General features: G+C 44.7%; 2 protein-coding genes across 2 annotated transcripts in view; one reads left to right on the top strand and one right to left on the bottom strand.

Moving 5' to 3' along the window:
• TOMM34 (translocase of outer mitochondrial membrane 34) lies at window positions 1-4,094 on the bottom strand. The gene is made up of 7 exons (XM_062505175.1): window positions 3,980-4,094; window positions 3,791-3,890; window positions 3,505-3,657; window positions 2,714-2,874; window positions 2,302-2,446; window positions 1,525-1,651; window positions 1-753 (listed from the first exon to the last, which is right to left on the bottom strand). The coding sequence occupies exons 1-7, from the start codon at window positions 4,092-4,094 to the stop codon at window positions 655-657; spliced, it is 900 nt and encodes a 299-aa protein (XP_062361159.1). The 3' UTR covers window positions 1-654.
• A 66-nt stretch (window positions 4,095-4,160) lies between these two features.
• STK4 (serine/threonine kinase 4) overlaps window positions 4,161-19,975 on the top strand; it is a 46,903-nt gene continuing 31,088 nt past the window's right edge. The window contains exons 1-9 of the mRNA XM_062504913.1: window positions 4,161-4,285; window positions 6,833-6,913; window positions 7,760-7,888; window positions 9,747-9,861; window positions 10,388-10,552; window positions 10,938-11,105; window positions 11,644-11,781; window positions 12,443-12,571; window positions 14,879-15,065. Of these exons, the coding sequence (XP_062360897.1) occupies window positions 4,254-4,285; window positions 6,833-6,913; window positions 7,760-7,888; window positions 9,747-9,861; window positions 10,388-10,552; window positions 10,938-11,105; window positions 11,644-11,781; window positions 12,443-12,571; window positions 14,879-15,065 (1,144 nt within the window). The 5' untranslated portion in view covers window positions 4,161-4,253. The remainder of the gene's footprint in view (window positions 4,286-6,832; window positions 6,914-7,759; window positions 7,889-9,746; window positions 9,862-10,387; window positions 10,553-10,937; window positions 11,106-11,643; window positions 11,782-12,442; window positions 12,572-14,878; window positions 15,066-19,975) is intronic.

Genomic DNA, 19,975 nt, shown 5'->3' with positions numbered 1-19,975 from the left:
AATAGTGCACAGTGTAACAAGGCAGGCTTAACTTGCTGCTGTTTTCTTAAATGTGCAGAATAATTAAAGAAAGCTGCTACTGTAAACATCTGCCCAGCAACACTAAGCAGCAGAATCCATCTGAGGGCCAGCAGGTAATCAAGGGCAAGAGGGAACAAGCATGGCCCTGTGCAAGTAACTGTGCCCCTGTCACAAGAAGGGTAGGTGGTGTTCTGGCAACTACAGAAGTTCGTGAAGCGGCTTTCTTTCAGTCATAGCAGCACAAATGCAGCAAACCTGTCACCTGAATAAGGACTAAAACCCCTGTTTGTAGCTCTTCAGACAGGAACAGCCATTCCCTGTGCATCTTAGCCAATATCTAAAGAGTCCCTGAGGCCAATAGTTAGAGGCAAGTTGACTTCAACCAGGAAAATTAACCTAAATCCCTCTCGGGGAAGGGCATTAAAACTATGCATGATCATAGAGCCAGCTTAATAGAGTTTGATACAGATTATATCTTAATCTTGTGCTGGTACAGAACCTCTTAGATCTCAGCAGCACTAGAAGATAGATTTCAACACAAATCCTGCAGTGACTGGTCCCTGTATCAACAGCAGAAGGGAGAAAGCTTTCCTCTGCAGTGGGAGAGAAAGCTTTCCTTGTTGCTTGGTTACTCTAGGCTCTGTTGAGCTCTTGCAGTAATCTCAGTGCAGCTGTGTTCTTTGGTTCAGTTTTCAACAAGCTCTTGATGTCGGCAATACTTGATTTGTAATCCTAGAGAGAGTGTTTTTTAAGGGTTAGTGCATTAAAAAAGGCATTCTAAGGCAGAACTACTGCCCAGCAACAGAGGCAAAGACAGCACAATTAAGCCTGTGACTCCCTCTCTGAAACTGCTTGAGCACTGGCATTGATGTAGCTGTTCTAAAACATGCTCAAACTAGGGCTGAGAAGATAATTTTGTAACTCAAGTGGGTTCTGAGTCTGACACCAATGCACCATGTACTCCAGAATTCCTCATGAGACAAAAAAATCAAAGCTCAACACAACACTGCTCACTATGGTGACCACGGACAGGAGCTGCAGCCATGGCCTGAAGTTGTGTCAGGGGAGGTTGGGGTTGGGTGTTAGGAAAAGATTCTTCACCCAGAGAGTGGCTGGACAGTGGAACAGGCTCCCCAGGGATGTGGTCACAGCACTAAGTCTGACATAGTCCAAGAGTGTTTGGACAACCCTCTCAGGCCCAGGGTGTCATTGCTGGGCTTGGTGCTGTGCAGGGTGAGGATCCCTGTGGGCTCTTTCCAACTCAGCATAATCTCTGATTCTGTGAAAAGCAGTTGCCTTCAGCATCTCTAGAAACAGGAAATGATGCTGACAAACTCATGAAATTCAAACAGCAAAGTGTGATGTCTCACTCTTAATCCTTAAAGGTCTGATGGCAGATGTTGTCTAGCACAGAAACAAGCCCTAAAGAGCATCTCTGGCTTTGATCATACATCAACAGCCATCTAGTCCTAGCCTAAAGCCCTTCAGAAGCTAGTGCCTTACCTTCAGCTCTTTAAGAGCTTGAGCACGCCTGTAGAGTGCCTTAACATTCTTAGGATCTAACTTCAAAGCTTCGGTGCAGTCCTGTGCTGCTTCATTGTATTGCTTCAGGGTCAGGTAACAGAGAGCTCTGCAAACACACACACCTGCTTACAGACCTTTGGCAGCATCTACTGCCACAACACACAGAGCAGCAAGATGGACTTCAAAACCATCCTCACATGCTATGTTGTCTTAGTTCTTGAGCTCAAGTTTGTTCCATTCACAGGGAGGAAAAACAGGAAGTGTTTTTTTCAAAGAAACAAAAAGGCAGATATTTAGAGCAACCTGCTCTAAAGCTACAGAACCTGCACTTGCACTTTGAGGATGCAGGTTCCTACCTCTGCTAGTGCAGCATATGCTCTGCTTGCTGCAACTGCCTTAGAAGTACTTTGAGTGTTTAAGAACAGCAGTGTGCAGTTTATGGTTTGGAGGAGAGCAAAGACCACTCAACATACCTTAGTCCTGTCAGACAAAGCAGTCAAGGGAGAAATCCCTTGGCAGCCCAGAGGGGAGTATCTCCACAGGGTTCTGTAGTACCTGATCACAGAATGTTAGGGGAGGCTGCACTTGGGGTAAACCCGAGGGGCTGGTTTTGTTTTATTCATTAGTTCAGGAGCAGACATTAAACAGTTCTGCCAGGAAGTACCATGGTGGGTTTTATAAACAGTTCTGCCAGGAAGTACCATGGTGGCTTTTATAAAGGGCCAAGAAGTACTTAGACAAAGAGCTAAACAGTACCTGTTGGTGTAAGTTGTACATTCCTTGCTGAGCTTTAAACTCTCAGTGTACTTCTCAGCTGCTTTCTTATGGTTTCCTTTCTTTACGAATTCATTTCCTTCTTCCTTAAGCATTCTAGCTCTCTCCATGCTAGCAGTAGTCTCATCTAGAAATGGTGTCAAAGGATACAGAACTGTAGAAAACTAACAAGAATATCACAGCCTCACAGAAAACAAATATCCCCATACCATAGGCAAGACACAGAGACATCAAAGGAACCAGAATCAACCACAAAGGTTGCAGCAGACCCAGGCCTGGGTTTTTCCAGGCCTTAGCCCTGGCTGCAGACACACCAAGCAGGTGTGGCAGCTGTCTTGTTCATCACCCTTGGGAGCTCCAGGGTTCTCAGCCCAGCCCGAGGGCACGTTCCCACCTCGTTGTCCCCGTGGTGCAGTTGCAGGAGGAGTGTTTCCCCCAGGGGCCTGGGCAGAAGGAATGCTCCACCTCGTCTGGGCAGAAACAGGCACTGTGGGGATTGGTGGGAGCTTCTGACGCCAGCTCACACCATCCTTCTCCAGTAGGGCTTTAGTCATCCTGGAAGAGACAGCTCCCAGTCACCCTGGCTGTTGGCTGGATGGGCCACTCAGTAGCTACCAGGGTCACTTTTAACCTGGCTTGTGTATTAAGAAAACCATCTCTGCTAATTTCTTAACATACATCTCAGCTAGGTTCAGTCTACAGACAGGACATTTGCAAAAAGATTATCATCACACCAGCAGGGCTAAAATTACAGCAGGACACGGGCTGGGGCTGTGACTGCTCGGGTGAGCAGGAGACATGCATTTCACTCCTTGGTCTGGCAAGCCACGAAGCAAAGCAGAGGGCACCAGAAAGAGAACAGAACTATAGCAGCCTGTAAACATAAGGAGGCTTAAAGGATATAGTACTGAACTTCAGTTCGTTATATCCTTTAAACCAGACACTGAGCAAAGCAAAATCAGTCCCACATACATCATCCCCAGACCTGGACCAGCACCTTGAAAGAAACTATAGGCACTAGCAGGCACAGGGAGCAATGCCAGACTTTGCTTCACTCGTGTGCCTGGGACCCAACTTGGTGCTGCCACGGCAGCAGGAATGAGCTCGGCTGGAGCAGTAGCACCCACAGGCATCATTCCCGAGCCTTCGGCGCTCCCGCCGCGGACACCGGGCGCGGTTCCTCACCTGTTGACTCCATCGTGTGCCGCCTGCACGGAGCAGTCCACCTGCAGCGCCGTCTTGTAGTCCACATAGGCCAGCGAGTACCGCTCCAGAGCCTCGTACGCCGCCGCCCGCCGCAGGAGCGGCTTGATCCCGAACGGGACCAGCTCGAGGGCGCTGCGGCGAGGACAGAGAGCGCCGTGAGCCAGAGCGTTCCGGGCTGCTCCGCCCGCCCCAGCCCAGCCGGGAGAAGCGGCTGAGCGGTCCCTCCGGCCCCGCCGCGTGTCCCCGGCGCTCCGCCGCCGCTCACCTGGTGCAGTCGGCCACGCAGAGGCTGCAGGCACCGTCCTTGAGGTAGCAGGCGGCGCGGTTGGCCAGCAGCACGCTGCGCTCCTCGGCGCTGGCATCCCCTGCGCGGGGCACACGCGGGACAGCCGCGGTTCAGCCGGGATTCAGAGGGATGCCCCCGCCCGCTCGCCCGCCCCGGGTCGTGCCCTACCTGCGGTTTCCAGCTGCGCCAGCGCCCGGGAGTAGAGCTCTGCGGCCGGGCCGTACTGCCCGCGGCGGAACTCCTCGTTGCCGGCCCGGCGCAGCGCACCGGGGCACGCGGCCATCGCGCCGCCGCCGCCGCCGCCGCGCCCGGGAAGCCGCGCCCCTCCCGCCGGAGCGGGGCGGGCGCTCCCCGCTGGCATCCGGCGGCGGGCGGAAGCGGCGGCGGAGCGGTACTATGGAGCGGTGAGGGACGGACGGACCCGGCTCGCCGACAGACCGCCATGGAGACGGTGCAGCTGCGGAACCCGCGCCGGTAAGCGCGGGGTGCGTCCCTGCCGGGACCGGGGATGTTCCGGCCCGCGGCACCCGCTCCGTTGTCGGCGTGGGGCCGCGGGCGCGCCGAGCTCCGGCCCCCTCGGTTCTCCGGAGCCGCGGGGCCGGGGGCGGCAGTCGCGTGGCACCGGGCAGAGCCTGCGGGTCCCTGCTGGGACAGCACCGCGCTCAGGTGGGGTCAGCGGCGTGACCGGAACGCTGGGGAGAAGGCGCTGCTGCGGGAGCGCCCACCGGGTACCGCGGCGTGCGAGGTGCGCTGGCCCGTGCCGGCGATGACAAAGCCCCGGTCTCTTGTTCTCCCGTCGCGTCTCTCCATGGGTGAGTTTCGTGCGGGTCTGTGCCCCCCGTGCCGTGTCCGGGCGCGGTGTCCAGCCCTGGCACTGCCGCCTTCCCGCCGTGCCCGGACACTTTGAGCACACATTGAGCACACACCGGGCACATTGAGACACACCCGGCACACCGAGCCTGGACCCTCAGGGGTATCGGGGTGACCCCACACGAAGCCAAGGGTCCCCTATCTCGGGCTCCAGGCCGGGCCGGGGCTGCGGGGCACAGCTGGAGCTCGGTTTGAATGCAGTGTCAATGTCAGAACCTATCAGTGGTTCCCAGCTGGGGCCCAGGGAACGCTTGGGCAGCAAACAAAGGAAACTGCTGGGACTGCTCCCCAGTGGCATCGGCCCGTTTGGTTAAACAGTGATGTATAGTCTTTAAAAAGACAAAACAAAAGCTTGGTTTTAATTATATAATTGCTTATGTTTACGGGGCAGGTGATTAAGATTAGATCGGAGTAACAGAGGTGAGATTGGGCTTGTGCTGCTGTTCCATGAGTGTGGTGCAAACATCCAGGAGAGCATGGAGTGTGTCAGCAGCGAGTGTGCTCCATGGAACAGGACAATGCAAAGTAATTGGGCTCCTGCTCTATAATAGAAATTTGGCTGTTTGCTGCACGTGCAGTAGTTGTGTGGTTATTGTGTCTGGGTAGATGAAAAGTCTTTTTTCTTTTTCTCCTTTTATGCCAGTAGAATTTAGGCCTTTAACAAGAGGGCTCTGCCTCTTGCGTCACCACTTTTTGGGCTCCGTGGAAATGGTGGCTTATGTGTTTTCTGATGCATGTATTTCTTGTTTTTCCCCTTTTCCCACACTTTCTTCCCTCTCCGTTTTCGCAGGGACAAGTAAATTCTGTTTAATGCTTATCTGAGCGGGGAAGCGAGCAGCTACTTTCAGTATTTCACCACTTCCTGAGTCTGCTTCTATATAATGTTTCCTCTGCTTCAGGAAGCCATTGTATGTGCTCCATGCGTGAGCTGCTCCTCCCGTGTGGCTTTTGTACATAAACATAATAGCCAGGGATCAGTGAATGGTTTTTCACTCTGTTTCTGAAGAAATTGGGGGAAAAAGTTAAATACTTAATATAAAAATTAATGTTCATGTGACTGGAGTCTTGATCTTTAGCAGCAGTTGTAAGAGCTTTCAAGAGTAATTTGCAGTTGCAGGCAACCAGGTGTGTTTTACTTTAAACACCAGTCAGTGCTAAAAACTCTGAGACTGTTAAGTTTCTGTGTCAAAAAAACTTGTATGAGCTGGTTTAGGGAGTTTGGAGAGTGTTTTGTTGGCTGGTTTTTGTTTATTGTTGTGTCAGATTTTTTTTTTTTAGTTCATGTGAAAATGAAAGAGCACTTGTTTGTGGGCTGTTGGATACTCTTACCACTGACAATAAAATACTGTTTCAGACCTTTTTGTTATGTAGTCCTTAGATGTTTCAGGAGGTTTGGTGAACAGCTCTCCAGTGTAGACTCAAACAAATATGATTGATCTTCTTGTTCCTTTGAGTACGGGTTCTCCCTAAAAGCTGTACTGGGGGAAAGGGGGGGGCATGTGAAGAATCACAGTACATGGCAGGCTTTTATTCCTAGAAATTATTTCAGCTGACTCTTATTAGCAATACATTTAATAGGGATGGCATTAAGATCACGAGAGTCAGATACAGTTTCCTTTTTCCTGGTAGAATTTTCCTAGTATATGTCCAGGCCCATGAAATTAAGATCTGAAGTTTTGATGTTAAAAATGTACAGGTGAGAGCAGTATTGCCTCCTGCCTCCCAAAAAATGTATTCTACGCATATTCTAAGCATCAGGGAAGGTGATGTTCCTTTTTTTAATATGGCCTTGGTAGGTATCCTTCCATTTCAGAAATTGAAATTTAGCAGATATGTTCAGGGGCTTCAAGACTCTGCCACGCTGAGATGCGACCACCAGCATATAGATCCTGAAACGGATTTCTGCTAAGAGGACCTGTAGATTTGTGTGCCTGCTCACATTCTATTCTTTCTCATTCCCAGTCCTTTTTTGCTATTGGGTGCTAATAATACTCAGTCTTCTCATCAGGTGAAATAAACTTACTTCATAATCAATTTACTTCATGTCAAACCTTTTGAATGTTTAAGTGGTGCTATTTATTCTTCTGTTTCAGTATAGCCCAAATTGCCATAACATGAAATGTAATAATTTCTCTCTTCTTATCTATACAGGCAGCTGAAGAAGTTAGATGAGGACAGTTTAACTAAACAACCTGAAGAAGTATTTGATGTCCTGGAGAAGCTTGGAGAAGGGTATGTGTTGTGTTTCAGTGGGCCAAATGTACATTTTTCTAGGAACACATCTGTGTAGAGGTGTGTTCAGTGCACCCTGATGTTTCACTTTTGTCATGGTCCTGTTTCTGAAAGGTATCTGCTGATATAGTGACAGTGTTTGGTTAATTACAGAATACAGAATTTGTTTCCCAAGAGTGCAGTATCTTAATCTAAACAGCAGGTTATGGGTCAGCAGTAGGGAGTTAAAAAGTTCTTGAAAAATGCCAGCCTGGATTTTGTAGAGCTCTGGGGGAACTCGAGAGATTTTGTAGTTCATCCCTGGTACCTCTTGTGAAAGATCTGCCTGGTGGAAGTGAACTTCAGTGGCACTGTGCCCTTTGGTGAGGCAGAGTAGCATGGGAACAGTCCAGGAGTGACATGTTCCCTGCCTTAAGCAGTTCATTTGAAAAGACTGAGTTGTAAATCTGCCTGGCTGCTGTAAATAAAGCAGCTGGAAATAAGAATGATAATACCTGACAAGAACAAGCAAATTTCTCTGACCAGAGTTGTAGTTCTTATTGATGCTCAGCTTGTACTCTGTGCTGGAAAAAGAGAATTTTAGTTGTTGAATTTGTGCAAAAGGCCATTCCAAAGCTATGGTCAGTGTAATGTTGGTGTGCTCTTTCCTCACTGTCTCAGTGGGCTGACTTATATGTGTTACAGTGTTTAGAAGTTAGTGGGCTGATTATTTACATTAAAATATTAAATATTTTTAATAAAATGATAGTTAATGTTTTACCTGATGGTTACACTTGCAAAAAGCAAAGCCATACCATTTGCATTTTGTTGCTATTTTCAGTGTTTGTTTAATGTTTTGTTTTCTAGTTCTTACGGCAGTGTGTTCAAAGCCATCCATAAAGAAACGGGGCAAGTTGTTGCAATTAAACAAGTTCCTGTGGAATCAGACCTGCAAGAGATCATAAAGGAAATATCTATAATGCAGCAATGCGACAGGTAAGTGTGCACTGCAAAACCCCTTATTGGGATGCAAGGAAAAGTATCACCTGTGACCTGGCATTTTGTCGAGTACAAGCCACGATGTTGCCTTGAATGTTTTTTTAAAAGGCTGGACTTGTGCAATCAAGTTGCCTTGTATAACTGAGTCACCTTAGCTGACCATTTGGGTAGTGCAAAGGTAAGAGCAGAAACGTAGCTTGCAGCAGGAGAGAGCCCCGAGCTGAGTGGGGTAACCCTGCATTCTGCCAGCCAGATGTGTGAGCAGTCACTGCTGCTCTGCTCAGGCACTCTGCTCAGTGCTTCTGGACAGTGGGAGCTTGGTTGTGTGCTGAACAGCAGCTCCTATGCCCACAGGGTTGGTGGCTTCCCAGCAAGGCATAGAAAACTGTTAGGAGGTTTTTTTGTTTCTTTTTTCAAGGGCACATGGGTGAAGGCCACTAATGCATGACTGCTCTTGCATGTACACAGGCTCGGTGCTGTCACCTGCTCCGGTGGCAGGACTGTCCTTCCTGGTCCTGTTGTGCCTGTGCAGGCTCTGCTGCAGTACAAGCTGTCTGCTGATCTGAGCAGCCCCAGAATAACCTGCTGGCAGCTCTGTGGGCTGATGGCTGTCCCCCTTTGGGCATGTTTTTATAGGAAAAGATGCTGCAGTGACTTAGGCAGTGAAAAGCTTGTGAGTAGGGAAGACCCTCTCAAAGTCCAAGGCTGAAGGTTTAAAATACACTCATTTCTTCTGGTATTATGGATCTGACCTTAGGAAACACTACTTTGAAGGACTTCCTGCGTGGAAAGTCATTTAAAATAAATTACATGAGCAGTATAAAATTGTGGTCTCAGTCACTTACTCTATTGCATTCTACTCTCACTGTAGTTAAATGAAGATGACTTAGGGGCAGGCAGCAGAGTGTACCTTGAAAAGAAATTATTCCTGGAAAATGTTGCTGCATAACTTGAAATGCATTGCTGCTTTCTCTTAAATCACATATTAGTATTTTAAGGCCTAAAGTGAGACCTTACAGTTGTGAACAGCAGAGGGAGTGAATCACTGGAGCATCACATTTTCTGTGCAAGCACCAAGGGACACTGTGCAAGTGTGATTGACTTGCTAGTTTTAAAGTTTCCTTCATTAGAAATTGTTCAGCAGAGAACAGATTAAACACTCTTTTGTTCCTTAGCTCTATTCCTGTCGAATCAGGGACAGTCTTTCTGTTAGTTTCTGCTTTACCTTTTCCAGAGGACGTGTGGTTTTTCTGAACAATGTACTTTACTAGGTTGTTTGCTTTTTGGGCAGCCAGGAAGCTGACTGAGACAGAGTTTGAGGTTGTACTGAGATCCTAAAATATATCCTGGACTCAGTCTAAGAGACAAGTAGGCTCATGTGGTAGTGGGGGAACATTTGTCTTAATGAGCATGATAGCTATTTTCCAACAAACTGTGGACTTTATTTAATGTTTCCCTTTGTCTGCAATGTTCTGCAGCAGCTTTACCAGGGACTTCTGTGGCCTATTTCCCATTCCCTTGTCCTGCCCCAGCACTGACCCTGCTGTAACCTGGTTTAGGGAGCTGAACCAGACTGAAGGCTAATCGTTCTGTTTCCGTGGGATTTGTTGGACAGTTTAGCTCCCTGGAGTGACTTACTGGCAGGTCATATGAGCCCTGCTGTGGGAACAGGCATGGCAGGACTGGAGAGCCCTGAGCAGAATTCAGGGTTTTCTGGAATACTTCAATCTGGGTTTCAGTGGCACTTCAGCACTGAGTTTCTAAAACATACTTAGGGTTTCTGCAGTGTATTGTGCTTACTCAGTGGTGCTGGTTGCTGGTGTTTGACCCTTGTTTTATCCTTCTTTTTTCCTAGTCCTCATGTGGTGAAATACTACGGCAGCTATTTTAAGAACACAGACCTGTGGATAGTCATGGAATACTGCGGCGCTGGATCTGTGTCTGACATTATTCGATTACGAAATAAAACTGTAGGTCCTTTCTCCTTTGAATGTATGGATGGGAATATGGGTGTCCAGCAGCTCGAGGAAGCTGTCTAGTTAGGGCATAATTCTCATTGTTCAGTGCCTGACACAACCATTTGCCATAACTTGAGATGCAGGTCCTTTGTTCCTGTGAAAATGACAAAACTGATTCCATTGAGTTCTGGTTATCTGGATGATTTAATTGGTGGAGCAGGTTTTGGTGTGTTGGCTTTCCTGAAAACCCAGATTGATTCCAAGTAAGACCCTACTTTGCCTCACTTTGGTTATTGCAGGATAAGAATTACTAGTTGAGGAAGGGTTATGGATGTGAAATGTGGTAGTGTGTATATTTGTGCTGGTTGTGATCTAATTCTGCTACATAATGCTGTAAGTCACTAATTCCCCGCTGGTATGGAAACCTTTTGTGAAGGCAATTGTGGCAATTAGTGAATCTCAGTGAAATACAGACCAAAGCACATTAGTGCTGTGTCTCAGCCACTGGTATGTTGGCAGTAACTCTTCCCTTCTTCAGCTCACAGAGGAGGAAATTGCTACAATAGTGCAATCAACACTGAAAGGACTTGAGTACCTGCATTTTATGAGGAAAATACATAGAGACATCAAAGCTGGAAATATATTGCTAAATACAGAGGGACATGCTAAACTTGCTGATTTTGGAGTGGCAGGACAACTTACAGTAAGTAAAACCAAGGGTGGCTGTGTACATTTCAGTTTATCTTCTTAACCTGTGTGTGTGAGTGTGATGGGGTTCTGGAGATTAACAAATTGTTCATAGCTGGTTTTTAGCACTTTGCATCAACATGAGATGCTAAACCAGCAGCAGATTAGAGTAGATCTCTGTGGAAGCTGTTACAACTAAGTAATGGTTTGCAATAGCATTTGCTACTTTTTTTGGATACTTTTTAAGTTCTCTGAGTTTTAGTTATTCTTTGCAGACTTCCATATTCTAGTCTTGTTGAGTCGAATAATCTGCCTGCACGCAAGATAATTAGGGTGATAGTTCATTAATGACTGTTTGTGGTTAATACAGTTGCCACTGTCTGGATCTTTATCCTTCTCAGGACACCATGGCAAAGAGGAACACAGTCATAGGGACCCCATTTTGGATGGCTCCAGAAGTGATTCAGGAAATTGGGTATAATTGTGTGGCAGACATCTGGTCCCTGGGAATCACTGCAATAGAAATGGCTGAAGGAAAACCACCCTATGCAGATATTCATCCCATGAGGGTAAGGACTGTGGCCTTAAATGTACTGCTCTATGGAAAAGGTTTGATATCATAGCTGGCTGAATCACATATCAGCATTCAGTCTTGCTTTTAATGTCTAGAACAAGTTGTTTTCTGTCAGTTTTGTACTGTTGATTAAATGAAAAGCAGGTCTTTGTCAAGAAGAATCTGCATGGGAATAAAAAAGTCACAGTCCTCTTCTGTTAAGACAGCTGATGCTCTGTGTTGGACGTGAAGGATATTTTCAGCTGTGTTATCTCAGTGTGAATTTTTTTGTTTAATACAAGCACAAATATTAAAGACTGAAAAATGTCAGATTTACACTTTTGGGGCACAAAATGGCTCAGCCAAGTGTGAGCACCTAGTGAGAAAAGTCTGTTTTCCTACTACTTGATCCCTGTGAGCAGATTTGTATGTAAAACTCCTCAGAGGCAGCACCTTGAAAAGTCTTTAGTACCAGCATGGTTTTGGGTGTATTCATGTTGAATTGTTGGTTTTAAGCTTTGTTGTGGAAACCTGAAATATTCTTCTGCTTTCAGGCAATTTTCATGATTCCTACCAATCCACCCCCAACGTTCCGGAAACCAGAGCTGTGGTCAGACCATTTTACAGACTTTGTGAAGCAGTGTCTTGTGAAGAGCCCGGAGCAGCGAGCCACTGCAACACAGCTGCTGCAGGTCTGCCTTTTCTGAGGAGAACATAAGCTCTGGGGGAGGCTTGCCCAGGGCAGGCTGAGCTGTGTGGCTCTTGAGAGATGTTGGTTTTGTTTCTTGCTGCTCCTGCTCACTACAGATTTTACTTTTTAATAACTCATTTTAAAAATCTCACACTCGACTTCAACTTTTCAGTTCTTCTCTAAGAATCAATCTGACTTCAACTTCCTTTGTCTTCTCTGAGTTCTGTTGTTTTGGCTTTCAGAGTTTGTTGTTGGTTTGCTGGTTTGGTTTGGTTTGGATTTGTTGTTTACTTTCAAATTCCCACCAGCACTGCCAAGAAACTGTCTCTTAAAACACAAAACAGGGCAGGCTAAACTTAAGTGGTTGCTCAGAATGTTCCAGGCATGGTAATGGTCTGTGTAATTGGTTCTTGACAGCTAAGCTAAGGAAAGAAGTAAGTAGAGCTGTGGGAGGTGAACCAGCTGAAGGCCTCACATCAGTTGTGCCCTTGAAGCTTGATCTTGTCTGGAGAGTGCAAGGTCTAACAGAAGAACTGGGTCTTTATTTTAGTAATGTTTTGAGTTAAACCTTAATTTGATTTGAAGTAGGCAGTAGTAACAGTGTTTTACTGTTCTATCCTGCTTTGGATGCAGTGCTTATTTGTTTTTAAAATATTTCTCAGCACCCATTTGTTAAAAGTGCCAAAGGAGTATCAATTCTGCGGGACCTGATTAATGAAGCAATGGACATCAAGCTGAAACGCCAGGAGGCACAGCAGCGTGAACTCGATCAAGAGGATGAAGAAAATTCAGTGAGTATTTAATAGCACGTTTGGAAAGTCCAGACTCTTTGCTCCTTTCATAAGGCTTAACTGCTTGGGGTTTTGTTTTTGCAATATTTTGTCCAATTGCCAGTGGATTTGACTTAGTTCTGGAGTTTTCTACTTTATGATTGTGTAACCCAATGCTTGGTCCCTGCTCAAGATATATTTGAGTGGGACAGGCAGCATGTGTGGGGTACTGTTCACCTTACAGTGTAACTGGAGAGCTGGGATTGAGTAGAGCTACAAAGTGCTTTATGAAGAATTGATTCATTTTCCCAGTTGGATTATAATATTTATGCAGTAGTGAGAACTTTTTCATTGTAGATTCAGGTCTTAGACTGCTCTCCTCATACAGAATACTAATACCATCTCTGATGCATTGTGATATAAGTCTGTTGTGTTGTTTTACTATTGTGCTTTAGAACATCCCTTATAGAAACTTTCTTCTACACAAGAGCAACCGACAGAAGCCTGAGGTGAGGGCATGGGAAGTGTTCAGGGCTTGCTGTGAATTTCAGTTTGAATCTTTGTTTCAGTGGTTACAGCATGTGAATTTGGGAAGCATGTTAAAAGCTGGTTTTTGAGCCTCTGCCTGTTTCAGCCTGAATAAATGAAATGGGCAACACAAGTCAGTGTGTGCCAGCCCTGCTCAGGGGTGGCACTTGAGCAGCATGGTCCACAGTATCTGTGCTGAACACATTGTGCATCTGGTTTTGCAGTCTAGGACTGGGTATTTATTCACTGTGGAAGTAACTTTATTGGTCATGTTGCCTTGATGTCAATTCTACGAGTACTGTCCCTACCCTGAGTTTTGTCTTTGCCATCCCTTCTTCATTTCTGACTGACCTGGGATCACAATGCTGAGAGGTGGTGTCTGTGTAGTGGAGTTGAGTCCTCTCTGGTGGTGTGTGTGTTTTCCTGAAGCTTCTCTACTCCATGTCTGCTAGCAGGAAAGCTTTCCAAACACTTCCCAAGTGCTGTGGAAACTTCTGATGTAGTCCTTTATTAAATGATGTGTAGCTAACAGATTTATTACTTCCTATCACCCACTCAACTCCACACAAAATTAATTCTCCTCTATTAACATCTTGTGTAGTTTTCTCTTCTCTTGCTATTGATTTTGATAAAAAGTAAATTTTATAGATACTCTTGACACAACAGGTAAAAAGCTGGGGACACCAGAACATGGAGCGGTGACTTTTCTCTTTCCATGACATTGAGATGGAGTATTACAGCTTGATGTGCAGTACTTGTGTGTTTTCCCTCTAACACTAACACAGATCAGTAAGGCCATGGTCACATAAAGTGTGTGAACTTCATCCTGAGCACAGAACCTGAGCATCTCATCTAAGGTGAGATGCCTAGAAACTCTACTGTAAACCCAGAAAGGCACTTCTGTTCATGCAGTTGGATAGCTGGTCCAAGTTTCCAGGAAACCAAATGGATTGTGGAAATCTTGACCCTGTTCTTCATGCAATCCTAGTGTCAATGCACACTCAGTGCAGCACACACCACCTGATGAAGCTGCCACCTTTGGTTAACATAACTGCCAGGAAGTTGTTCTGCCACAATTAGTTTGAAGAGGTTGTGTTTTCCTACAGAATCAGTCTCCTAAGCCTTGGCAGCAGTAATTCCAACTTTTGTTCTTAGTCCTTTCAAATAAATAGAAAGCTAAAAAGTAATTTTCTTTGAAAAAAGGTACCAAACTTTGATAGTTTATTTGAATCCTTTTTTAAGACTTGCAAATGTAGTTGATTTTTCTTCAGTGCTCCTAAAGTTTATAATCAGTAAAGCTACCTAAATGTTAAAAATAGGAGAAAAACAGGATGAGGGGCATTTCTTTCCATATGCCACATACTCTCCAGACTTAGACCTGGTGCTGTCAAGTAACTGGTGACTCCTCAGTGAGCTGTATCAGTGGTGACAGTGGGTTAGGGTCAGCTCTCAGAACTGCCTGCATGAATAGAAACACTAATGACTGATTGAGTGTTCTAATCTAAAGATACTGATTGAGTGTTCTTCACCAGTTCAGAAATGAGATACAACTTGAACTGAGAAGTTTCTGCTGATTATTTATCTGTTCTCTTATTTATCATGCTGGCAGAAAAGTATTCATTAGTTTTCATTACCTGTTTGGAGATGACAGGAAGAGAACAAAGTGCATAAACCAAATGCTTCTGTCCGTGTCTGTAAAAACCTCTGAATTAGTGTGACTTGCCAGTGTCCTTAAATACAGACATTGTTCATGGGACTTCACCACCCTGAGTAAAATCTGTTTGTGGCACGTTTGAACAGGAGGAGGATGAGACGGATTCGGGTACCATGGTGAGGGCAAGTGGGGATGAAACTGGCACAATCAGAGCTGTGAACACCATGGGTGATGGAGCCAACACCATGATAGAACACGATGGCACCCTGGAGTCCCAGCTGGGCACCATGGTCATCAACACCGAGGAGGAAGAGGAGGAGGGCACCATGAAAAGTAAGAAAACATCTCTGACTTCCAGAGTATTACTTCAGTCTTCATGTGGGCTATGATATGTATGCCCAACCTGCTTTGATATTTTTGGTAGATTATTGTGTGTTTTGGTTGTAGGGAGCCAAAACTCTTGGGTCAGCACCCTCTGGCAGTAGAGAAATCTTTATAGGTCCAAATTTCAAGCCGTGCTTTGTAGTCTTGCACTTGCTATAGCTGAAGTTCACGATTTCCACAAGCCTTTGTGTTAATCAAATAAGATCTGATTCTTGCTAGTAGTTTGGGTTTTGTTTTTTTCCCCAGTTCTATTCTGCTGGCTTTATATTTTTCACAGAATGTTGAGGGGGACTGTAACAAGGGGTAATCACAAAATGTATGTTGTTATAGATGATGATCTGGCTGTAACCTAGCCTCTGAAAGCATTAATTCTGTTTTAGGAGTGATGCATTCAATGAAGAGACAGATTTATGAAATGACAAATATATTGCAGGCTTCATCACAGCTGGACATTCAGGGGGAGGGGTTGGCATCTCTCTAGACTGGTGTGCTTCTTTAATGTTACTGTAGTCACTGAGGACAACCAAATGAGTTGTTGCTGTTTCAGACATTCAAGTTGAAATCCATGCTGCCCTAAAACAGGAAAGCTTACTAATGCCACAAGCCTTGTCAGAGGATGTGAAATTTAAAATTACGTGGTTGACAGTGTATATGGAAGACCTTACAGCCTGAGCCAGAAAAGGGTTGAAAATGCTTCTTTGATTAAAGAAATGGCAGGGGAAGCCTTCACAGGAAAGTATGACTACAAGAAAAGGGAATCTTTTCTGAATTATAGATTCTCATAGAAATCCATTCCCACTGGTTTGTTAACCTTGCAGTCCTGAGGCAGAGGTAGTCAGGGATGACTCCACTGGCCAGCCTGGATGTTTGTTTGCTCAAGGACTGGGGAAAGTGCTGACTGAGGGCTTAGCAGTACTCAAGTATGACCATCACATGCAAGGCTTGTTCTTTTGGCTCTGGCACTGCTTCCAAAGACTTCCTTGGCAATCTGATATTGAGCCTTTAGCTGTCCTTCACAGGAGTTTGGAAAAATCCTTTCCTCGGGAATTTCTGTGCTGAAAACTTCTTCCCTATCATGATCCTTTGAAGCTTGTGAAACAATGTTGGGTTTGAGAAGGAGATTTCAGCAGAATTCCTTTAAAGATTTTTCCAAACTTGATAAACGTGATTCAGCACATTAAAACCCAGAGGTGTCAGTCCATGTAGCAGCTTGGGGCAGCAAAGACAATGGTGTGGTGAACGAGGTCGGTATAGCACAGAGTTGGATGGATGCTTAGAGCAGCTAAAATGCCATTCAAAGAAATGGACATTTCAGCAGGATTAAACAAACCTGGTGAAGCTGCAGTTTCTTTACCAACAGACAGCACTGATAGTTTCTCATCATCAGTGTGTATTGTTCCATTTCATGGCTCACACTCTCGAGGTTTTGCTGTCTGGTGCTCCTGCACTGCCAGCACTGTGTAAGTAAAGCACCTCTCGAGTTTATCTGCAGTGTTTGACATGTGCTTATCTTCTCACTATCGTTTTGAGGCTGCAGTGCTTGTAACTCAGAAGCACCTAGTGCTGTCTGAGGTGTTCAGAGGCTTGAGGAGATGCCTTTGATAGTACCTCTTTAGCAAGGACATGCTCTGGTTTTGAGCAGAACCAGTTATGAGGATGCAGCAATGCCTTTACCACAGGGCAACCTCTACCCTGAAGAGGGAGCTCCACAACAAGCTCTGGCACCTCCAGATATCCGTGACTGGAAAGCGGAGTTTTTATTTTAAACCCTCGTCACACTTGAGGCTCCTTAAAGACTCTCTGTTGTTCAGCTGCTGCTGTGCAAGGTGTTCACAGCCAGGTGTGTGGCAGAGGTGCTGCAGCAGCTGCGGGAGGAGTTTGGAGGTCCTGGAGGTGGTGCTGGCACAGGGACCCCTTCGTGCCCGTGGGCTTCACACAGCCATGCCCTGTGAGCCCACTCTCCTTCACCTTGTGCTGCATTTTGCCTGCTTGTAGCTTCATTCCAGCAAATCTGACATTAATGAAAATGATACCTGTACCTTATCACCCTTTTCTTCTCCTTCTTGGGCAGTGTAACTCTGAAATGCTGCCTGCTGCATGGAGCAGTTCTCAGTTTGGTTTGGGGATGCAAGGCAGTGTCTCTGAGCAGCTTGCCCTTCATGAGAATTCCCTGCAGCTCTGTTTTTCATCTTGCCATTTGCATATTCATAACATTCAGTTAAATGCATTTAGCCCTAAAGCTCACCAGCCTGCTGCAGCACCCTCTGGAGAAAGTGCTTTTTTTTAATCTTAAATATAAACATAATAATGCTGTATGAGAACAACTGAGTTTTAAGGAGCTTCATTGAATCATATTTTTAGAAACATCTATGTTTTTTGGGAGTTTGTGTTATGACTCACAATAGAATCTATTTTTAAGTCAATAAAAAACTTCTGGTTTGTTTTTTATACATGGCATTATAGCTTCCCTAGGTGTCCTGGGCTTTTTAACTGCAGGGTTCTGAAGCTGTGTTCTAGCCCTTCTTCCTAATTAAAAAAAATAAATCTGTGTCTTAACTAGGTTTTTTGTTTGGTTGTATTTCTTTTTAATGTAAAAAGTGTGTAAAGTGTTCTATTTCAGTGTTTTATGGATAGGATTGTCTTAGAAATCTCTAGCAAACAACTTCCAGTAGCTTTGAAAGTGCAAACAACTTCCAGTAGACTTGAAAGTGATTCTTGCATAAATCAATTTGTGACTTCTTAGGCTCAGAGGAATCTTAAATTCCAGTATTTTACATTGTAGGGGAAATTTTGTTTTGCAGTCAATTGAGCTGTAATTGTGTTTGCTTAAATTCTTTCTTTTGCTTGGCTTTATTCTGGGCACTCAATATAAATAGTCAGGCAGCATTAAAAATGTCACTGTGACATTCTGTTACACATTCTGAAAGCACTCAAGTGATTGCCTGAGACCACAGATACTAAATTGTGCTGTGACACATTTTACTTCTAAATCGATTGCTGAAAGATTACTTATGGATTGCAGTTAAACTATTCCAGGAAAACTTTAAATGTAGCTGGAGAACTATAGATGAGCAATGATTTGTAATAACAGACATTTCCATTGTGCTTGAGAGCTGGAATAACTTCTGAACTGTTAATATGTCTGGAAATGTCCTTTTTAATTTTTTCTATGAGAGAATATATAGTGCTAGTAAATAGTGAAGAATTTTTTACTCTTTATGCTTTATTCTTCCTTTATCTACTTTTTCTGCTTTACTTGCTGTACTTGTTTAGATAGTGGAATCTTGGCATGAATTTGTCTCTTTGATTTAAAGAGTGGAACATAATTTTATAATAATGTTGACTTCCTTGAACACTGCAATATGATCAGACCCAAGTGAAATTGGATCTAGTTTGCCTAGTACTATAATCTGCCCTATTTTCTCTGTTAAAGTACATCTTGCTTGTTTAAGCATCAAGTAATTGGTGAATTATATTGGAGAATGCAGAACTGCCAGCAGTAGTGTGAGTTGGGCTGTCTGGTGTTTGGGTTGAGATGATTGAGGAATCTGGAGATGGGAAGGATTGTGGGTGTGGGGTTTTTATGCATGTGGCACACATTCAATATAGTGTCTGGTGCAGAGGTAGACCAGAAGCTTTAATAGCACTGTTGTCTCTACCTTCATAATGTGATGTACTGGTAAGAATTCTTTAAAGTTTGTAAATGTTCAAAATAAGAAAAATCCAGGCTTCATTCTTACACAATTTGAGGTGGCTTGGGTTTTGTTGTGCTTTTACCATGCCCACACTGCCGAGCATGGTTGTGTCATTTTAAAAAAGTATTTCCCCTTTTGAGGGGAATTGGGCTTCATTAGCAAATTAAATGAGCTAAGATGCAAACTTGGCAATTTCCTATTTGAAAAATGATTCAGAGTAAGCTTGTCATCTTGGTGGCTGTGTGAGACATCCAGTGGGTCACACTTAAACCTAAGCCAGAGAAATGTTTCTGCCAAGACTCAGTAAATGCTTTTTTTCCCTGTGAATTAACCTGAGATTCTTCACGTGAAGCAATGACTGTAAAACCTGCAGTGTGAGCAGCAGAATGAGGATGGGTGGCAGAAGGATTGTGTGATTGCATTAATATTGTAATTGACTGAAGTATTACTGATGTATAGATGAGGTAGCCATGGATGATAACTTCATTAGCTGTCCAGAAAAGTGCAATGGCACGTTATCCAAATTGCTCATGGAGAGTAACTCCACCTCTTGTCAGGATTTACATCTTGTGTGCGTCAAAGATACTGGCTAAAGGTTCTTGTTTTGCCTCTGGTTTTCTCCATGGACAATAATAGCTCTTTGCAGCAGCTCCCACTACTTAGTGTTATTAATGTCCAGTGGTGCAGTTCTGTGTTTAAAGCAAATTGGTCCATTTAGTCATAATTGAACCATAAAACACTCTCAGCGTTATGCATTTAAATAACATGCTGCTTATACAAACTCCTACATTGATTAATTTGTTCTCAAACTGTAAGAATCATCCTACTGCCACTCTTGGGATGTGGAGAATACAAATCTGCACAGAGAAATGTTCCTGTTGCTTTTTGACTTTTAATAGCAGCCGTGCTGGCAAGCTTGACATAAGCAGTGGCCAACAAAATTTGCTTAAGCATATTAAGCTGTGTGAACATGCAGACAGCATTTCTGAGGGATGGGAGGTGTTGTGTGTGCTGCCATTTTGTTGTGGGGTTTTTGTTGTGTGTTTTGTTTTTCTTTTTGAGCACTGGCCCTAGTAATTTAAATACTGGCTCTGTGTAGGCTGGAGAATGAACAGAAGTTAAATCCAGTATCTGAGGGGGATGCTTGTCTACCTTCGATTGTCC

Source organism: Cinclus cinclus, chromosome 18, assembly GCF_963662255.1.
Source record: "Cinclus cinclus chromosome 18, bCinCin1.1, whole genome shotgun sequence".
NCBI classification, from domain to species: Eukaryota; Metazoa; Chordata; class Aves; order Passeriformes; family Cinclidae; genus Cinclus; species Cinclus cinclus.
This window is presented reverse-complemented; position numbering and strand designations above follow the sequence as displayed.